We start from the raw sequence: 16,646 nt of genomic DNA, 5'->3' as shown, positions 1-16,646 counted from the left end.
TTCTCTGCAGACAGCTCTGATTTCTCTGAAATGAAAGCTGCTTTCCTCCCTTTCTTAAAGCATTACTTGCTGTGGCATGAAATATTCAGCCTCCATTCAGCCCATAAGAAAATCCTTCTTTCCCAGGCAGTGAAGGGATGTAACTGGACTTGTTAACTTGTCTGAAAAGTTATTTCCATATAATAAATGCCTATAAATCCTGAACATCCCAGCAGTCCTCCTCCAGCTCACTGAACAGTGAGCATGCTACCCTTTTCCATGTCTCCAGCCCCAGGAGGAGCAGAGCAAAACCTGCTGCAATCCTGCTACTTTCCAAATAGTTTTCTTTAACCAAGTTGGTGAAGGACAAATAGAGGAAGCCTCTCATACCCCAATTAAGCATGGCTCAGGTTTGCTCTGCTGGACACAGGACAGTAGTTAAAGCCTGATACCTTTTCAGGAGCCCCAGAGACAATGAATATCACTTCTGAAAATATGTGTGGATTGAGTTTCTATTTATAAAGCCACAAGCAGCTCTGGAGCCAACAGGAGCTGTATTTAATGAAGGGAACTGAAGTGGTGTTTTGGATGGTCGTGGCTCAGTGGGTGCACTGATATAGGGGGAAAAATGTGGATGTTATAGGGGCAATGCATGGAGAAGGCTTGTGGGTTGAGTGAGGACACAGCCATGAGCTGTCAGTCATGGGGAACTGAGCGTGGGAGAGGGCAAAGAAAGGGCACCTCATTTTGTTAATTAAGAGCTGCTTCTGTTCATGAGAATTTCTTGCATTTTGCCCCAGGACTTGTGGTCTGGCTTCTGTTCCGGGGTGGACCTGGTATGTGTCTGCACCCACATGGAGGGTGGAGAGGATCTTAACAAGCAGTGTTAAGTTGAAAATCCTATCTCTGTGTGACCCATTTGATTTTCTTTCTTATGTATATATATTAGAAATCTGCAAGTGATGAGTCAGTAAAATGTTGTTGGTGTTTCCTGTGAAATAGCTGAGGTCGCTATTTTCCTTCTGTGTTATTTTTCCTAGTTGCCATGGTAATGATTTCAGAAAGGTCTTATTCTTGCAGCAGTTTGAATGGGTTAGAAGTTTGCCTGGTCTTCTGGATACGCTCACAGAAGCAGAGTGATATCCCAAAGATATCCCTTGGGATCAGGAGGGATCTGCCTCCTGGCTGGTTGTCTCATCCCTCGCTCTGTGCTGTGGTGAGACAGAGTGAGTTTTTCTGTTCTGTTGTTAGCAAGATAGAGAGGAAAGACCCAGGGTTGCTTCTGTTCTTTAGTTTTGGTATCCCTGAACAAGACCAGGAGCTCGTTGTCTGGACAAGGGGAGAGTGGGATGGATGGATGGATCTGTGCCAGCCATACCCACAGCACTGGGTGCAGGTCTGGTGATGATGATGAAGACCTTGTGCCCTACATGGGTCACAGCTGGAGGAAGGCAGGAGTTGGAAGCTTTGTAAGCTCTGGGCACTGACTGCTGGGCTCTTGGTTGCATTTCATGTAGCAGCAGGGCTTGTTTTCAGAAATTGGGGAGCACAAGCTCCTGTCTCACCTTCTTCCCACAGCCTCGCTTGCCCAGCAGACACCTTGGAGCCCTGTGTGCAGGGAGAAGAGGCACGAGCCCACACAGAAATGGAGTATGTCCCTTCTGCCATTGGACATCTCATTCATGAACTTCTACTCAACTTTAAAAATAGGGGGGAAAAAAATAAAGAAATGCATTACAGCCTTTTTCTGAATGCCAAATAGGGCAACGTGCTGGTCCAGCTTTGAGATACCTCTTGAGGCACTCTGGAGACATCTTCCCCTGCTGTCTGCCATCCCCCCTGGCACCATCCCCTCTGCTTGGTGCCAGACAGCCCTGCCTGAATCCCCAGGCAGGGTGCAGAGACCGTGCCCTCCTGGCTGTCACACTTGCTCCCTGGCAGGCAGGGTCAGGTCTGGGTGGGTGCCCAGGGCTCACATCCCCCTGCTGCCCCACTGATGCTCGGTGTTTTCTGAGCAGCACTGCCCCGTCTGCTCGGATTTCATGTGCTGCCACAACTTGTCAATGTGCTGTTTGGTACATCAACAAATCGACACTGCACAAACAGAAAGCTAACAGGGAATGATTTATCCAGGACAACATATCTGTGTGTCCAGCAAGGCAAGATGTCCTGTAAACAAAATTCAGTATTTACCGATGGCTCATCGGCAGAGCTGCTGTTTTGTAGCACAGTTGAATTACACTTGGCTCTCGCTCTCTCTGGGTGTTGCTCGTTTAATCATAGGATGCTTTCCTTTTAATTAGGCACTGCTGCTACTGATGAGAGAATTAGCAGACTCTTCTTTTAATGGAGAAGCTGAGGCTGTGGCAGCTGTGCTGTAATGGGGGTGGTGGGCAGAGGCTTTGTGCTACATAGAAAGCCCAGGCTCTGCACCTCAGTTTCTGCTTCCTGAAAAATGTCTTTTTTAGGGTGGTCCTGGAAGGTTTTTTTCCCCCACAATATATCATTTAGTCAAAGGAAGGATGTTACTTCACCCAGCTGCTGTGTTGTGGCCGTCAGAGAGAAAATCAGAGTGATTTTGCCAGCTGTTTTCCTCCCAGCCCAGTGAGGATCCATGGAGCTGGTTGTTTGCCAGGAGTCAGTGACTCTCTCAGGTACATCATGTCTAGAGCTGGTCAATACTGTTTTGATTAGACAGGTATTGTCAGAAAAGGGCAATTTATCACATTTGAAGCTGTTTGTGGGAGAGGAGCAGTTTCAGTGGACTGGCCTCAAAAAAAAACCCCAACTTTATTGGAATATGTTGTCTGAGGTGTTTGAAATGTCCATTTGGAGGGTTAGTTCCCTAATGGTTCCCATTGGAAAGTTCCATGTTCTTCTTCAAGCTGACTTTTATTTTTATATATATATATATTTATTTTTTTTTTTAGTTGATTTACAGTACAGAGCAAAGGGATAAAGGAATGGGGACTGAAATAGAGGGAAGAACCTCCAAGATTTTTTGCATTATGTCTTAATTTCCCATGTCTGAAATTTTGAATTCTTGTTTGGGATGGGATGATAATTTTAATTCCCATGGGAGAGAAAATAATGTTTCTGCTGTACTATAATGATGTCTCAGGAAAAAGATCTCAGACATATTTGTGATTTCTCTAGAGTAGAAGCATCTTATAAAATATCTTATTATCTTATACATCTGTGGCTGAATGAAAATCCCATAGCTGGCATTCTTAGAAGGGTCTGAATCCCCACTGCCTGGCTGAGATTCCCCGGGGCAGGATCATGATCACAGCCCCCCTCTCCTGGTACAAATAAATCCCAGTGGTGTCATGGCAGGGGTGCCCCATGGGCCAGCTGCAGCTCTGTGTCCCCTGAAAGGGATGATGAGCTGCTTCAGGGGACTCGTGAGCTGCCCTGGGGACCCCTGAGTGGGACTGAGGGTCTTGAGGGGATGCCCTGCTTCACAGATGGCTGTGAAATCCCCCAAATAATTTGCATCACCCCATCTCAACTGTTTAGGGATATGTAGTTTCCTGAAGCAAAATAACTGATATAAAATAGCTGATCTCAGCCAGGTCAGAGTGGGGTGTGCTTCCAGCAGATGCTGAGCTTGCCCACCCCAGCAGAGCTCCAGGCTGCTCTGGATCTTCTCTTTTCCTGGATGGGTGACATGGAAGTTTTCCCTTTCTCTTTCAATCCAGTTTGACCAATTAGATTTTTGGGTATTAATTCTCACCTCTGGTTCAGGAGTTCCCACTCTTCATTTTTATTATGTCTGCCCAGTGTCTTGGATATTGAAAACTGTTTCCTGAAAAGAAGTGGAAAAGAGTGTGTGGAGGAGGAGTGGGAGGGCAGGCAGCTTTCTTGGGGTGAAATAATGGGAGGAAGGTAGATTTTTGCTGCTGTGTCAGTGCAGGCTGACCCATAGCCCTCACAAGCCAGGTCTGTTTGGGTGTTGGATATCTCCTGAGTTGGATGGTCTGGGAGGGAAATTTCATGGGCCATAAGGGTCACAGCCCCTCCAGCGTGTGCTGAGGATCCTGAGAGGGTTGCAATGTAAGTGCTGCTCCCCCTCTGCCTCCCCACATCACCCAGCTATGCCCTGCCAGCACCTCCCATCTGGATTTGCACAATAACTCTGACTAGAAAGTGCCCATGAAGTCCAAAGTTTCATTAATCAATGCTATTAACACATCATCCCTTCCAGGGCTGTTGGATTTTCCGTGTCAGCCCCCACGAGGAAGGGATGTTGTGACTGCAGGAGGGATGTTGGGCAAGGGGTTTAACCGGGTTGTGCCTGTGGTGCCAGTTGGATTTCACTGTACCACTGCAGAGGGGGAATAGAGGGTGGAAATCAGCCTTCAGGGTCCAGGTTAGTGGTGCTGATGGATGAGAAGGAAAGCTTCCAGGAACACATCTCCTTTCCAGCTGTATCACTGCAGTACTAATAACAGCACAGCCTCCCTCGGCTCTGAGGCGCTCATGAATGAGTTGGCATTTTTTTGTGAGTAATGTAGAATTGTAGCTATTTCAAATTGTCCTGAGGTGCAGCTTGACATATAAGTTCTTGGCCTATTTATTACCCTGTGTCTGAGTGTTCCCATGGGTATTACAGCATTAAACCATGGCTGAATTTAATACTGGGAGCTGCAACGTTTGTATTTTAGCTGTAGATCAGTGGCAGGTGATTTGGGCTGTGTGCGTGCTGTGTTTGGCAAGCTCTAGCCAAGGGATCTGTTCTTCAGCAAGGATGTTTAAGTTGTGTTCAACACCCTCTGTTTTTTACTTTTTTATTACATTTTCTTTTAAATGCTGCTGTTTCCTCCTTTGCTATCCTGTGTCATCACAATATCCGTGCAGGGGTATTATCCGTGCAAGTCCTCAGGGATTCACTACCATGTTAAGACAACATCACACCAATTTGGGTTCCCATCTACCCTCAAGCTGGGTTGAAGGAACTTGAGCTGCAAAGGCTGGGCCTGGGTAGTTTAACCCTTGGAAACAAATATTTGAATGTCTACATGGATTTATTGTGTTTTTTTGCCAGCATGTATCTATGAACCCCTTGGTCACTGTAGTTTTTTGAGCTCTGAAGCATGGTGGACCAAGTGTTGACCCTCCCCCTGAGGTCTCTGCTGTCATACTGGGGTTGGGTCACCTCAAGTCAAACCCTACAGTGCTGTGGTGTGGCAGCTCCTGCTCTGTCACAGGAAGTTTTTGGCCAGTCATGAACGTGTTTCATGTGAGTGAAAGGTGCAGTCAACTGCATTTGTTGCACATCGTCTCCTGCTCGTAGTGTGGCTGCTGTAAGCGTGCACATCTGGCCATAACCCACCATGGTTATGGCCCAGGCATCTAAAGCCACGTGAGTGGTTACAAGTTAGACCAGCCAGTGCCAAACTACCCCAGGGGAGCCTGGCAGCCGCTGTGTTGAGGTGTTGGGTGAGCCGTGCCAGCCCAGTGCCGCGCGCCGCCTCAGCGCCGCTGGGCGACCCCGCCACCGTCTGCCGGCGGGGCGGCAGCTCCTGGTTTTAATGCAGCCTTTCAGAAGAAACAAGCAGCTGTGTCTTGGGGTTAAATGGGGAGAAGCGACCTGGTGTGTGGATTCTCTCTTCGCCACTGACTGATCCCACACAGATTACACCACCGGGTTTCGTCTTCTGCCATATGTTTTCCCGTAATGCCTGCCCACCTGTTGGGGAAAGTGAAGCTCTGGGCATCTGCAGGCATTGTTGGAAACCCTCTGTGAAACATGCTAAAAAAGCATGAAAGGTATTACTTTAGGTCTAAGACTACCAGGAGTCTGTTTGATAAGTTTTTGTGGTTTTTTCATACCTCTGTTTTCAGATTGCCTGTCTGGAATGCCATCACTGGGCCCTTCCTCACTTGCAGATTTGGGGCTGCCTGATAATGAGATTTCTTTTGAGTAACGAGATTTTTTTTTTTTTTTTTTTTTTTTTTGAGCCATTCTGGTTATATCACCTCAGATCTCTGCTTTTGAAAAATATTAGCTCAAATCTTTTGATGAGCTGCTAAATAAAAAGACAAGCCCTAAGGGATATTTATGTGTGAAAATGGCCTGAATTTCCCTTCTGCATAAGGAGAATCAGTGTGGGGGATGTCAGAGCATTAAGCCTCAGTACATGCCACTTCTGCCTAAACCTCCTGAGGTGGTCCTAAAGCTCTGATTAACGTGAAGTCCATGTCCAGATTTACCAGCTGAATTTACAATAGACTTCTAAACCTTAAACACTCTGAAGGCATTTTCCTTCCATCTCCTGGGCTTTGAGTGAGCTATTGCCATTTTCTCACCAGATCATTAGCATCAGTATTCTTACACTTGCAGTATTGGGGCTTGTTGTGTTTCCATGTGTGATTTTTAGATATGGAGCTGGCTGTTTTCTCAATTCCCTCTTCTTCTTTCCCCAGCCAGAGGAACTTACCAATGCCCTGGAGATCAGCAACATTGTCTTCACAAGCCTCTTTGCCCTGGAGATGCTGTTGAAAGTCCTTGTTTATGGTCCTTTTGGCTACATTAAGAATCCATACAACATCTTTGATGGGATCATTGTGGTGATTAGGTACAAACCTTGAGCTTTCTTTATGTGTGCTTCTCCTCATTTGGGTGTTTAATTAAACAGAAAGTAATGGAGAGTTGGCATAAATACCTTCCTGTGACACTTTACACTTCTCTCTGTAATTAATGTACTTAGGCATGATTGCTAATATATATCTTGGGATTATTTTACGGTCATTTTAGAGAGAGGCCCAAGCAGAACGCTATCAGTTCCAAAGTCCTGGGACAGTCTGGGATCCAAATGGCACAACCAGTGCCCAGTTAAATATCTCTGGTTTTTTGGCACATGCAAAGGCTGTAATTGCCCCTGCAGCTGCAGTCACTGATTTCCAGGCATATTTTTGACACTCAAGTGGGGCTCTGCTCTTTGCAAGCCTGGACAGAGTCCAGATCACCGCGGGCATTGGCAGCACATCTCTGCCCACTTTCCATCTCTCTTCTCTCTGAATTTCACCTTCCCTTCACTGCTCCTCCTCTCAGCCTGTGCAATTAGGCTTTGTCTGTCATCTTGCACTGACATTTTTTGTCCTCGCCAGCGTGTGGGAGATCGTGGGCCAGCAGGGCGGGGGGCTCTCGGTCCTGCGCACCTTTCGTCTCATGCGGGTGTTGAAGCTGGTGCGCTTCATGCCAGCCCTGCAGCGCCAGCTCGTCGTCCTCATGAAGACCATGGACAACGTGGCCACCTTCTGCATGTTGCTGATGCTCTTCATCTTCATCTTCAGGTGAGTGTTTCCAATTCCCCATCCTGAGCTTGCTCTGGGTTTTTAGATGGGATCCCGTGGTGGGATGAGGAGGTGGCAGAGTCCATACCAGAACATGGCTGAGCTGAGCAGTCCCAGGACCAGCATTGCTGCCCTAAATTCTCACAGTCAGACAAATGAGATTTATTTGCAAAATGGTTTACGAAGAAAAACTTTCAGGCTGGATGATTCCTTGACATCACCCCAAGACAGCAGTCATGTTACTTACCAGCTATCAGAAAGCTTGGTGATAAAAATATTGCCAAGAGGATGATGTTCCTAAAGGAATGTCAGACATGGTGGTGCTTGTGCCTTTTCACAGCCTCATCTTCAGACAAGTGGAAATGTTAGAAACAGGGTTGGCATATCCTTGTATTTTTAGATTTTGGTCTGGATTTTGAGAAGAGCCTTTCTCTTTCTACAGCCAACTGTGGTGTTTGAGCAATGCAGGCACTGGGCAGGCTGAAGAGAGACAGTCTCTTCCAGGGCATAATGTCCCGTCTTCCCGTGAGACTCCAAAACTGCCATTTGCAGGTGTGGTGCTCAGTAGAGCTGTAAATAATTTGATTATTCAGATTACTAGCAGAGAGCAGGGAAAAGCAGATTATTCTTTTAGTATCTATCCATAATGAAAGGTATTCTGTTCTTCTGTCAAAATTGAAAAACCTGTTTTGAGTCCCCTGATATGTCTTATTCAGGCATTTCACAGAAACCCTTTTTGTCTTCCTAATTCAGTTGAAGCATATTTTGCTGAAAATGTGTCATTGCAAAACAGAAAGTCAAAACATTTTGTTTAGAAAATGTTGAAAGACAATGTTTTGACTTACAAAAAATGAAGCAGAAGAAAAATAAGGAGCAGACATACTTTTTGGTTGAAACTCCTTGGCAGATTTGACCTAAATTCACAACTGATCTGCGTGATCTCAAGGCATGTTTTTCAGCAAACAAAGGATCTGTCTTTTTTTTAAAAAAAACAACATAAAAAGGAATTGCTCAGGTGAAATCAGGACAGAGTCACCGTGCTGTATGGTTACTGATTTGTGTGGTGGTCCTGTTGCTGAGCCCCTGCTTCCTGTCACTTGCAGCATCCTGGGCATGCACCTCTTTGGCTGCAAGTTCGCTTCAGAGCGGGATGGTGACACTCTGCCCGACAGGAAGAACTTTGACTCCTTGCTTTGGGCCATCGTCACTGTTTTCCAGGTACAAAATGGAAAATGCCACAACTGATGGGTGTTTTGAGACTGCAAAGACTGGGGTTGTTTTCCAACACATCCAAGAGGGCTTAGTGAAGTTCCATGCCATGGAAAGATGACCCAAAAAACACAAGTGCAGGTTTATGGGGCTTTCAGACTGTTTTCCTGACTAAATCAGAACCCTGGTGAGGAGGGGCTGCCAAGTCAGGACGCTCTTGTGTTTTCAGTGTGGACTGGGTGGGTGAAAGTAAATGTAGAGGGCAGGGATGGAAAGGAGGAGATCAGGACCATTTGCAGTGGTATTTTGACAAATAATGGAATCTGGTTTAAAGCTGATACATCCAGTTTTTTGTCCTAGCAGCTCTGGGCCCTTTAACCCTGGGATCTGTGAAGGACTTTAAGTCATTCTGGCTGACCAAAGGAAAGGCCTGACCAGTGTGATGTTACCCTCCCCTATTGCTGTCCCTGGACATGGGGGACAGGGCAGTTTGCACAAGGTCCTTGCTGGTGGTTGGGAATCACAGTCTCCCTGGTTCTCTCTCTTCTCTGGCTCAGAAGGGATTTATCCTCCTGTGGTTACAGCTACAGTGGGAACCCTAAAAGCAGGATGCTTGTCTGGCCTATCCAGAGCGTGGATACCCAGCATGCTATCCTCCAGTATCTCCTAATGCCCTTCCTCTGCAGATTTTGACCCAGGAAGACTGGAACAAGGTCCTTTACAATGGCATGGCCTCCACCTCATCCTGGGCTGCTCTCTACTTCATCGCTCTCATGACATTTGGGAACTACGTTCTCTTTAATCTCCTGGTGGCCATCCTGGTAGAGGGTTTCCAGACAGAGGTAATGTCCTCATGCTTATGCCTTTGCTTCCTTCTCAAGTTTTAGGGCCTCCAGATCCTGGAATCTGATTTCTGAGGTGGACAGCAATACCTTGACATAAGTGGTATGGGAAAAAAGTAGGGTAAAATTTTTTTTTTTTTTTTTTTTAACATTTTTTGTTTCTGTAGCCATGGTGTAATTTAATACAGCAAACTCTCTAAATGAAGGGCTTAAATGAAAAGCATTGTTAGCATTAATGCAGGAGTGGGAACTGAGGTGTGAGTCAGGCGCTGTGGATGGGATCACTGCTATGACAGTCTCTTTGAAACAGTTTTCACCGTGTTTGTCATCCAGATTAAAGCCCCCTCCTGAAAACTTACACAGGCTGGTAAGAGATTAGTGACACGATTATCTTTTTTCATGGTATGCATTTGTGGAGCTCTTCCAGTTTCCAGCCCTGCAATGCTCTGCGTATTTTAAAGTACAGAATTTCTGGTCCCTGCTGTCTGCTTCGTCGCAATGGGAGCTTCCATGAGACATCCTGCACTGCTGGAGGTTTTGAGGGGGCATGTAGGCTGCAGCTCAACCTTTTTTTCCATCCTAGTGTCAATCCAGCTGTCCAGCTTGGAGTGGGTGTGCATGTCACCTAGTACCTCTCAGAGTGGGGGACCTGTAGGGCTCACCTGCTCCTTTCAGAAGTTTTCCAGCTGTTCAAGAACGCCCATAAGGGGAGGCAACCCTTATATCCTGCCCAGGGTGTTGGTTGGAGGGGTAAATACAACCTAAAACTCCTCACTAGGGTCTGCTTGTATGGGCTGTGCTTCTACACACTATCTCTGATTTTTTAGAGCATTCTGGGGTGAATAAATATTATTTGATGTTTATTGCATGTGTATTATAAGATACTGCAACCCTACAAACAGAACAGTTTTTATTATCATTACTATTTTTGAAGTTTGGAGTTAAATTGATGGAGTCATACCAGGACATAGCAAGAAGAAATTTTTTTTTGTATCATCTCACTCTCTCCATGTTGATGCTTTTCTTTTTTAATTGTTATTGTTGTAGCTGTTTCTGTCTGTAAATGTCCCCCACCATTCAGCCAAAGGGACAGTCACTGCTGGGTTTTCTCAAAGAGCAAAATATTCCTTTGCCCAGTTCTCTCAAATAGCAAAAATGTTCCCTTGCTCAAGTGAGAAGAGGGACAAAGCTCCTTGTCTGTGCCTGGTGACAGCTTCGAAACCCAACCTTTGTTCACTCTGGCAAATTGATCTTTGAAGGTCAGCACAGGAGATCACCTGGATCTCTGCACCCACTCTGCAGAGGAAAGGATACAGCCTTTAAATGCAGCAGCCCATTTGCCAGTCCATGGCCCTCAAGGGAGGCTGACTCCTCTGCTCCTTGGCTCAGCCTGCTTTTCCATGCTGGAGCATGCTCCTGCTCCACCACTGCAGCATGCTTCTTCCTGGGCAGCAAATTATCCCTTGTTTGTGGCCAGCTGTGCCATGGTGCAGCTCCCTGTAAAGTCATGTCCTGGCTCAATGTGTTGTGGTTTTATTCCAGTAGTAATGTCCTTGAGGGTATGGCTCCCCTGGAGTCAGGGAAGTGCCTGCAGCACTCCTCAGATTTGCTCTTGGCTGTTTTTTGCAGCAGGGCTGCCCCATGAACTGCCCCATCTCCCCTGCCAGGGCAGTGCTAGGCTGGTTCAAGCCAGCTCCAGGATATCTGTGTAAGCTGAAATGTGCTTTAAGTGCTCTGTAAATCAGGGAGAAACCTCAGATCTGGGACAGCACCAGGACAGCCTGAAGCCAGTGATGCTCATGCCAGTACTGAGGTGAGCACAGGGAGCAGGAACCAGTGCAGCCCCCAAAGACTAAACCTGGGTTGTCAGTCCTGCACAGCATGACAATTTTAAGAAACTCACACCACATTTCTATAATTTGTGACTCTGATTGCACTGCTATTTCATATCTCAGGCTTTGATGATAGCTTTTTTCATAGTAATCTTCCTTCCACATCCTCGTTATTCTGAGTTCTCTACATTCATCCAGTAAGGTGCAATGGCACCAGGAGAGGCCTTGGCTCAGCCCAGGTTTCCTGCAGCAGGCTGGGAGCAAATGTCTGTGGAGGTCAGGCCCCAGGTCTCGCCTTGCTGGTTTATGTTTATTCAGCTTTGCTGGTGTGTAGCTTTGTGCACAGATCACATTCTGGTTTTTGCAAGGCAGCACAGAGAGGATCCTCTCCTAAGCAGAATTGATAGAGAGATCATCTCTCGCTGTAAACAAACCCCAGCGTCACTGCCATGTCTGCACTTGACTCTTCTGAGTTGAGCTTGTTGGGTTTTTTTTTCTATTCTCCTTCAGATTTCTGGGCTGAAACACAATCCTGGGGCTGCTGCCTTTATCTCCCTGGTTCTTGAGTGCCTTTCCTCAATCCACAAGCACGTCGTTAATTTTAGTGCATGGCTTTGCAGCCCCAGTTGCCAGGCAGCAGATGACTATAAGCAGCTGAAAAACTAAAAGAGCCTCTTCCAAACTTTAAATACAGAGCAATGTATTTCGTAGGATTGAAGTGGAGGGGGTTTTTTTCCCCCATTTTTTCCTTTAATTTGGAATTAATTCCTTTAACTTGGAATGTTTCCTTTAACCAGCTTCTCTCATGCAAAAGGCATAGGCCTTTTTGCTATGTGGTTATTTTTGACTGCACATTCCCTGACTGAACAGGACTCTGGTGTTGGTATGGGGAAGGTGAGCAGGGGACTCTGTTTGATTGAGCTGCTACCTGGAAATTGCTGCGTGACCACTCCAGTGCCTGCCTTGGAGACTTCTCTCTGAAGCAAGGAATAACTCCTCTTAGTCAGGCATAAAGCTCCTGTCCCAAGGGAATTCCTGGTAGTGTTATCTCCAAGGTCTATTCTTCCATTGGTAATCCTCCCAGTTTGTGTCCTGTTGTCCCCATGGACAGCACCCATGGGTTTGATCCTTTCTGTCCTTTGTGCCCCACTCCCTCCCTGGCACCCCAGCTCCTCCAGCCTCTCCATCCTTTTCTCTGCAGGATTCTACTTGCTCTCTAGAGGTAACATCCTTGGGGTAATATAGATGTTCAACTTCTGGGCTTTCACCAAAGGGAACAGTCCCTTCTCCTGCAGGGGAGATTTAGATGGTGCTTTTCTTGCACCCCTTGCCTACTGCATTCCTATTGGCTTCAGTGGGATTTTCCTTGTGAAAGGAAAATTTCCATCTTTCCCTTTCGATGTTTTTTCCATGTCTCGCTCTGTTACAAGCAAAGACTTTAAGTTAAGTGTCCATCACATTGCAGGCAAGTCCTTAAACTCTTTATCCCAGCCTAGGCTGGGGTGAGTTTTGTAACAATTTAGCAACCAGAGGAAAGATCCATTGCCCTGTAGGCAAGAAATTCAGCTGGTGGGATAATCTGTGCCCTACTGCTTCAGCATGGAACCTCTTGCTGCCCCATGGGACAGGACCAGGCACTGCCACACTGCTGAAAAATGCTGAGGAATACTGGGAGAGCCACCCCTGAGCAAGGGGAAACACAACAAGGTGAAAAAATGATGTCTGTTTTCCAAATGGGTAGGGAAAGGCTGGCTTCTGGTGCTGTGAAATGTTGGGGTCATGGGTGTGGCAAAATTTCCCATGATGGGGCTGTGCCCCCCTGGCTGCAGACCCCTGATTTAAACTGCTGATTCAAATGAGTGTTTCCACTAACAGGGCTGAGCAGGGATCTGAACTCACACAAGACTGCATCTCTCCTTAAATTAGGTATTTCACCTGCAAGAGCACTGATATTATGTTAATCAAACATTCATTAAAAGCCTCCATTGCTGCTTAATGAAAGTGCAATAAATAAAGATGCTATTATACAGCTGCAAAAAAAAAAAAATCATGTTTTCAATAATTAGCTGGCGTTTCATTAGCACAATTATCACTTAGGAGCTGAAGCAAGCTCTGTTTGAAACACTTAATTTAAAGGGTGTAAGGCTGGTCCCTTCAAAGGGCTTCTTTCTACCTGAGATCCCCAACTCCCTCCCTGTGCCGAGTGGAATGGATCCAGTGCCTGGCTCTCCATTGTGGCCACACACTGCCCTCCTCCCCCTTCCCCTCTGCCTCCCTGCCTCTTCTCCTGTGTTTTTTTGATTCCCCGCTCAGTCCTGCTGTTGAAACTGAAAATTGAACCCCACCTTCCCCTTCCTCCCTCTTCCTTCCCCCCCGTCTCTCCTTCAGGAGCTCTCCAAGCGAGAAGAGGCGAGTGGGCAGTTAAGCTGTATTCAGCTGCCTGTCGACTCGGCGGGGGTACGTACAGCGCATCCCGCCGCACCGTGCTTGTCTCTCGTGCCTGGTCACACACCGTGGTGCTGTTCTCATCCCAGTAGCTGTCAGTCATTCTTTTGGGGTCTATTTGAGTGTTTTGGAAGTGTTGGGTTTTTTTTTTTTTTTTTTTGGTTTTTCTTTCCTTTTTTGTCACCCTCATTGTTGAGCCCTGATTTTAAGTCCCTTCCTTCTCTGAGGGACCCAGGTAAATTTAAGGTGGGTGCTTGGAAGTGGCAGACAGCAGCTCTCGCTGCCCCCTTTCTGGATGCCTGCCCTGGGGAAGGCTCCCCTAGAGGCTGTCACAGCCTCTCCATGGCACAATGACATCCCAGGGACATCCCTGGGGTGTGGATGGTGATGCTGCTTGCAGGGCACAGTGCCGAGGCTCCCTCCTGCAGGCGGGGGAGGATGCCTAGGAGTGAAGGGACCTGGAATCAAACCTGTGTTGATAGGGGTGTGTGTGTTGATGTGTGCGTGGGAGCCCTGTGCTCTGCAGGACAGGGTATGACAGCAGCAGTTGCACTGTGGGAATGCTGAGATTGCCAGCACAATGCCACTTTACAGGATGTGAAATGGTCCGAGGAAGCTGTGGATCTCCGAAGCACAGCACACCACAAACCTCCTCCTTCTGCCAAACTCATCTCTCTCTTTACCACTCACTTCCCTTTCTGTCTTTTCCAAGAAGCCTGGCTTTTTCCTCAGCCCAAAAGCCCTTTCCCCTTGTATCCCAGTGTGTCAGTCCCTTTTGGTACAGGCTGGTTTAGTTGTTGTACTGCCTGGTCCAGCTTGACATACCCTCATTTCCCAAAAGGATTTTAACTCCCTGTTCTCTCGTAACCCCTTTTCTATCCAGAAAGGCAAACTGGGAGTGCAAGAACAGGTAACGGGCAGCAGCACCAGCTGTGAGATATTTGCCTGCACCGTCCTGAGTCTGGCACGTGGTGTTTGGGAGGGGATGCTCACTGCCCTCCAGACGTGGGGTTTGGTGCTGGGGAAGGGGGTGGGAGTTCCCCACATAGCTCTGCTTTTCCCTCTCAGCACACATCTCATTGTGCCCCCTTAAAACTTTCCTTAGGGCTGTTAAAGAGCACTCCAGGAATACAAATCATGTAAAATTCTTCACAGTATTTATTTCTTTTTAATAACCCATTAGGGAGAATGAGTAATTCCTGGCAGGCCTGCTGACAGGCTGAGCTGGGAGCCTCTGTGGGGAGCATACCTGGAGCCAGCTGGAGCCCCTGCTCACACAGAGACTAGATCTGATTCCAGCAAAGCTCAGGCCAGCCTGACTTTGCTGCTCCCTCTTGCAAGGTGCATTCCTGACCTTTTCAGACTGCGTCCTGCAGGAGGAGCTTCCCTGAAAAGCCTAGAAGTCCTGTATCCTCAGGGGAGTTTTGAGCCAACACTTCATACCATACTCTCTTTTGCCTTAAAAAATACCTCTGAGTGTCCAGCCTGCCTGGAAAAAATATCTTTAATAGTCTATTGATCCCACACTAAATAGGGAGGGAGTATTGCAGCTCATCCCTCTGGGGTTTTGCTTAATAATGAGGTGTGGGGCACTGACCTGTGTTGGATTCATCTATTCCTTCTGTCTCAGGCTGGGGTCCTTCATAGATCTTACAGTCAATGGGTACCCTAGCACCAAACCTCAGCAGTACTGGCCAGGGCTCCTGTGGACGCAGCTTAGCCTTGGTGGGGTTTTCTGGGGCTCCTGGGCTCTCACTGCTGAAGTGAGGATCTGCTTGGCTTCCCCCATCCCAGCATCTTCCCCCACCTTCCCACCTCTTCTCCATTGTGTCAGGGCTTGGTGCCCTTTGCCAGAGCAGTGGTTTCAGCCATGAATCCTCCTCTTTTTGGATGGGTATCGATCATTCTGGCGAGCACCTCTGCCCCTGTTAGGTGTATCCTAAGTATACCACACCCTAAGTGCCTTTCTGCAGTGCCAATGGACAGAATCAGGGTCTGTGCCACAAGACAGAGCAAGAACCCAGACACCACACAGAGAACAATGATCAACATCATCTTCCTCTACCTGAGGACAGGCACCTGTCAGAGGAAACAGGCCTCGCTCAACCACCAACATTCCAAATGATACAGCAGAATTTAAACCTCCCAAATGATCCAGCATAAATCCCCAAAATCCTGCTCCTCTTGTGTGTGGCAGCTGGGAGGGAAAGGGTCCCTCACGGCAGTCGATGTTGGATTCTGCCACCTGGATTCTCTCTGTGCTGATGGGGCATCCATGGACATGTCACGTTTTTCATGTTGGAAATTCGGGGTCTGTTGTGCCCTTTCTGAACCCTGGATTGCTCCACCAAAGCATCTCTTGAAAGAGCCACACCCAGAGAGTTTTAGGTGTATAAATTCAGAGAGATTAATAGGATCATCTTTTGTCCTCAAATTGCTCATCAGTATTGGTCCTTCCCTAACATCTGCCACATATGCAATTCCAGCAGCAAAAATTAAGCAATAGTTTGGTTTTTCTCCTGATCCCTTTCTGGGACTGTGTTCGGAGCCAGAGGCAATCCATCTTCCTGATAGGAGGTTAATTAGTCTGTGGTATAAACCTGTGCATGCATCATTTTGTGGAAGGTGATGTTGCATCGTGGTACCACGTTCAGTGGATCTGTAAGGTGTGGTGTTGGACACGGGAATCCATATTTGCAGAGGGCTGTCCGTGCTCTGTGGCCCCTCAGCCTCCTTGCTGAAGCCTTCTGTTTTGCTCCAGGGTGATGCTTCCAAGTCTGATTCCGAGGGGGATCTCTTCCCCCACAGCCTGGAAGAGGAGGGAGAACTTAAGAAAAACTTGTCAAATCCAGCCTGTGAGTAATAACCCTGGGAGGACAGGCCATTCCAAAGAAACCTTGCTTTGCTGTGAAAACAGTGTATCCAAAAGGAAAAACCCCTCCTGGAGGGAATGCTGTAGTCCCATTTGTGTCATGCTTGACTTTGCAGCAGGCTTGGGGTGGGATTGTGGGATGCAGACAGGGAGAGACATGATTGCATC

General features: G+C 47.3%; 1 protein-coding gene across 26 annotated transcripts in view; it reads left to right on the top strand.

Moving 5' to 3' along the window:
* The window catches only part of CACNA1G (calcium voltage-gated channel subunit alpha1 G), a 143,533-nt gene that overhangs the window by 72,732 nt on the left and 54,155 nt on the right, over window positions 1–16,646 (top strand). For 12 of the 26 annotated variants that reach the window (XM_085556809.1, XM_085556803.1, XM_085556805.1 and 9 more), the window contains exons 11-17: window positions 6,409–6,560; window positions 7,093–7,278; window positions 8,382–8,496; window positions 9,174–9,329; window positions 13,550–13,618; window positions 14,490–14,516; window positions 16,368–16,461. In XM_085556809.1, coding sequence (XP_085412935.1) covers window positions 6,409–6,560; window positions 7,093–7,278; window positions 8,382–8,496; window positions 9,174–9,329; window positions 13,550–13,618; window positions 14,490–14,516; window positions 16,368–16,461 — 799 coding nt within the window. The remainder of the gene's footprint in view (window positions 1–6,408; window positions 6,561–7,092; window positions 7,279–8,381; window positions 8,497–9,173; window positions 9,330–13,549; window positions 13,619–14,489; window positions 14,517–16,367; window positions 16,462–16,646) is intronic. The other 14 variants (XM_085556823.1, XM_085556821.1, XM_085556822.1 and 11 more) reach the window with 3 other exon arrangements.

This window comes from Lonchura striata, chromosome 18, assembly GCF_050655825.1.
Source record: "Lonchura striata isolate lonStrDom1 chromosome 18, ASM5065582v1, whole genome shotgun sequence".
In the NCBI taxonomy this organism is placed as follows: domain Eukaryota; kingdom Metazoa; phylum Chordata; class Aves; order Passeriformes; family Estrildidae; genus Lonchura; species Lonchura striata.
Note: the sequence above shows the minus strand (reverse complement) of the source record. Positions and strands in the feature narration are given on the sequence as shown.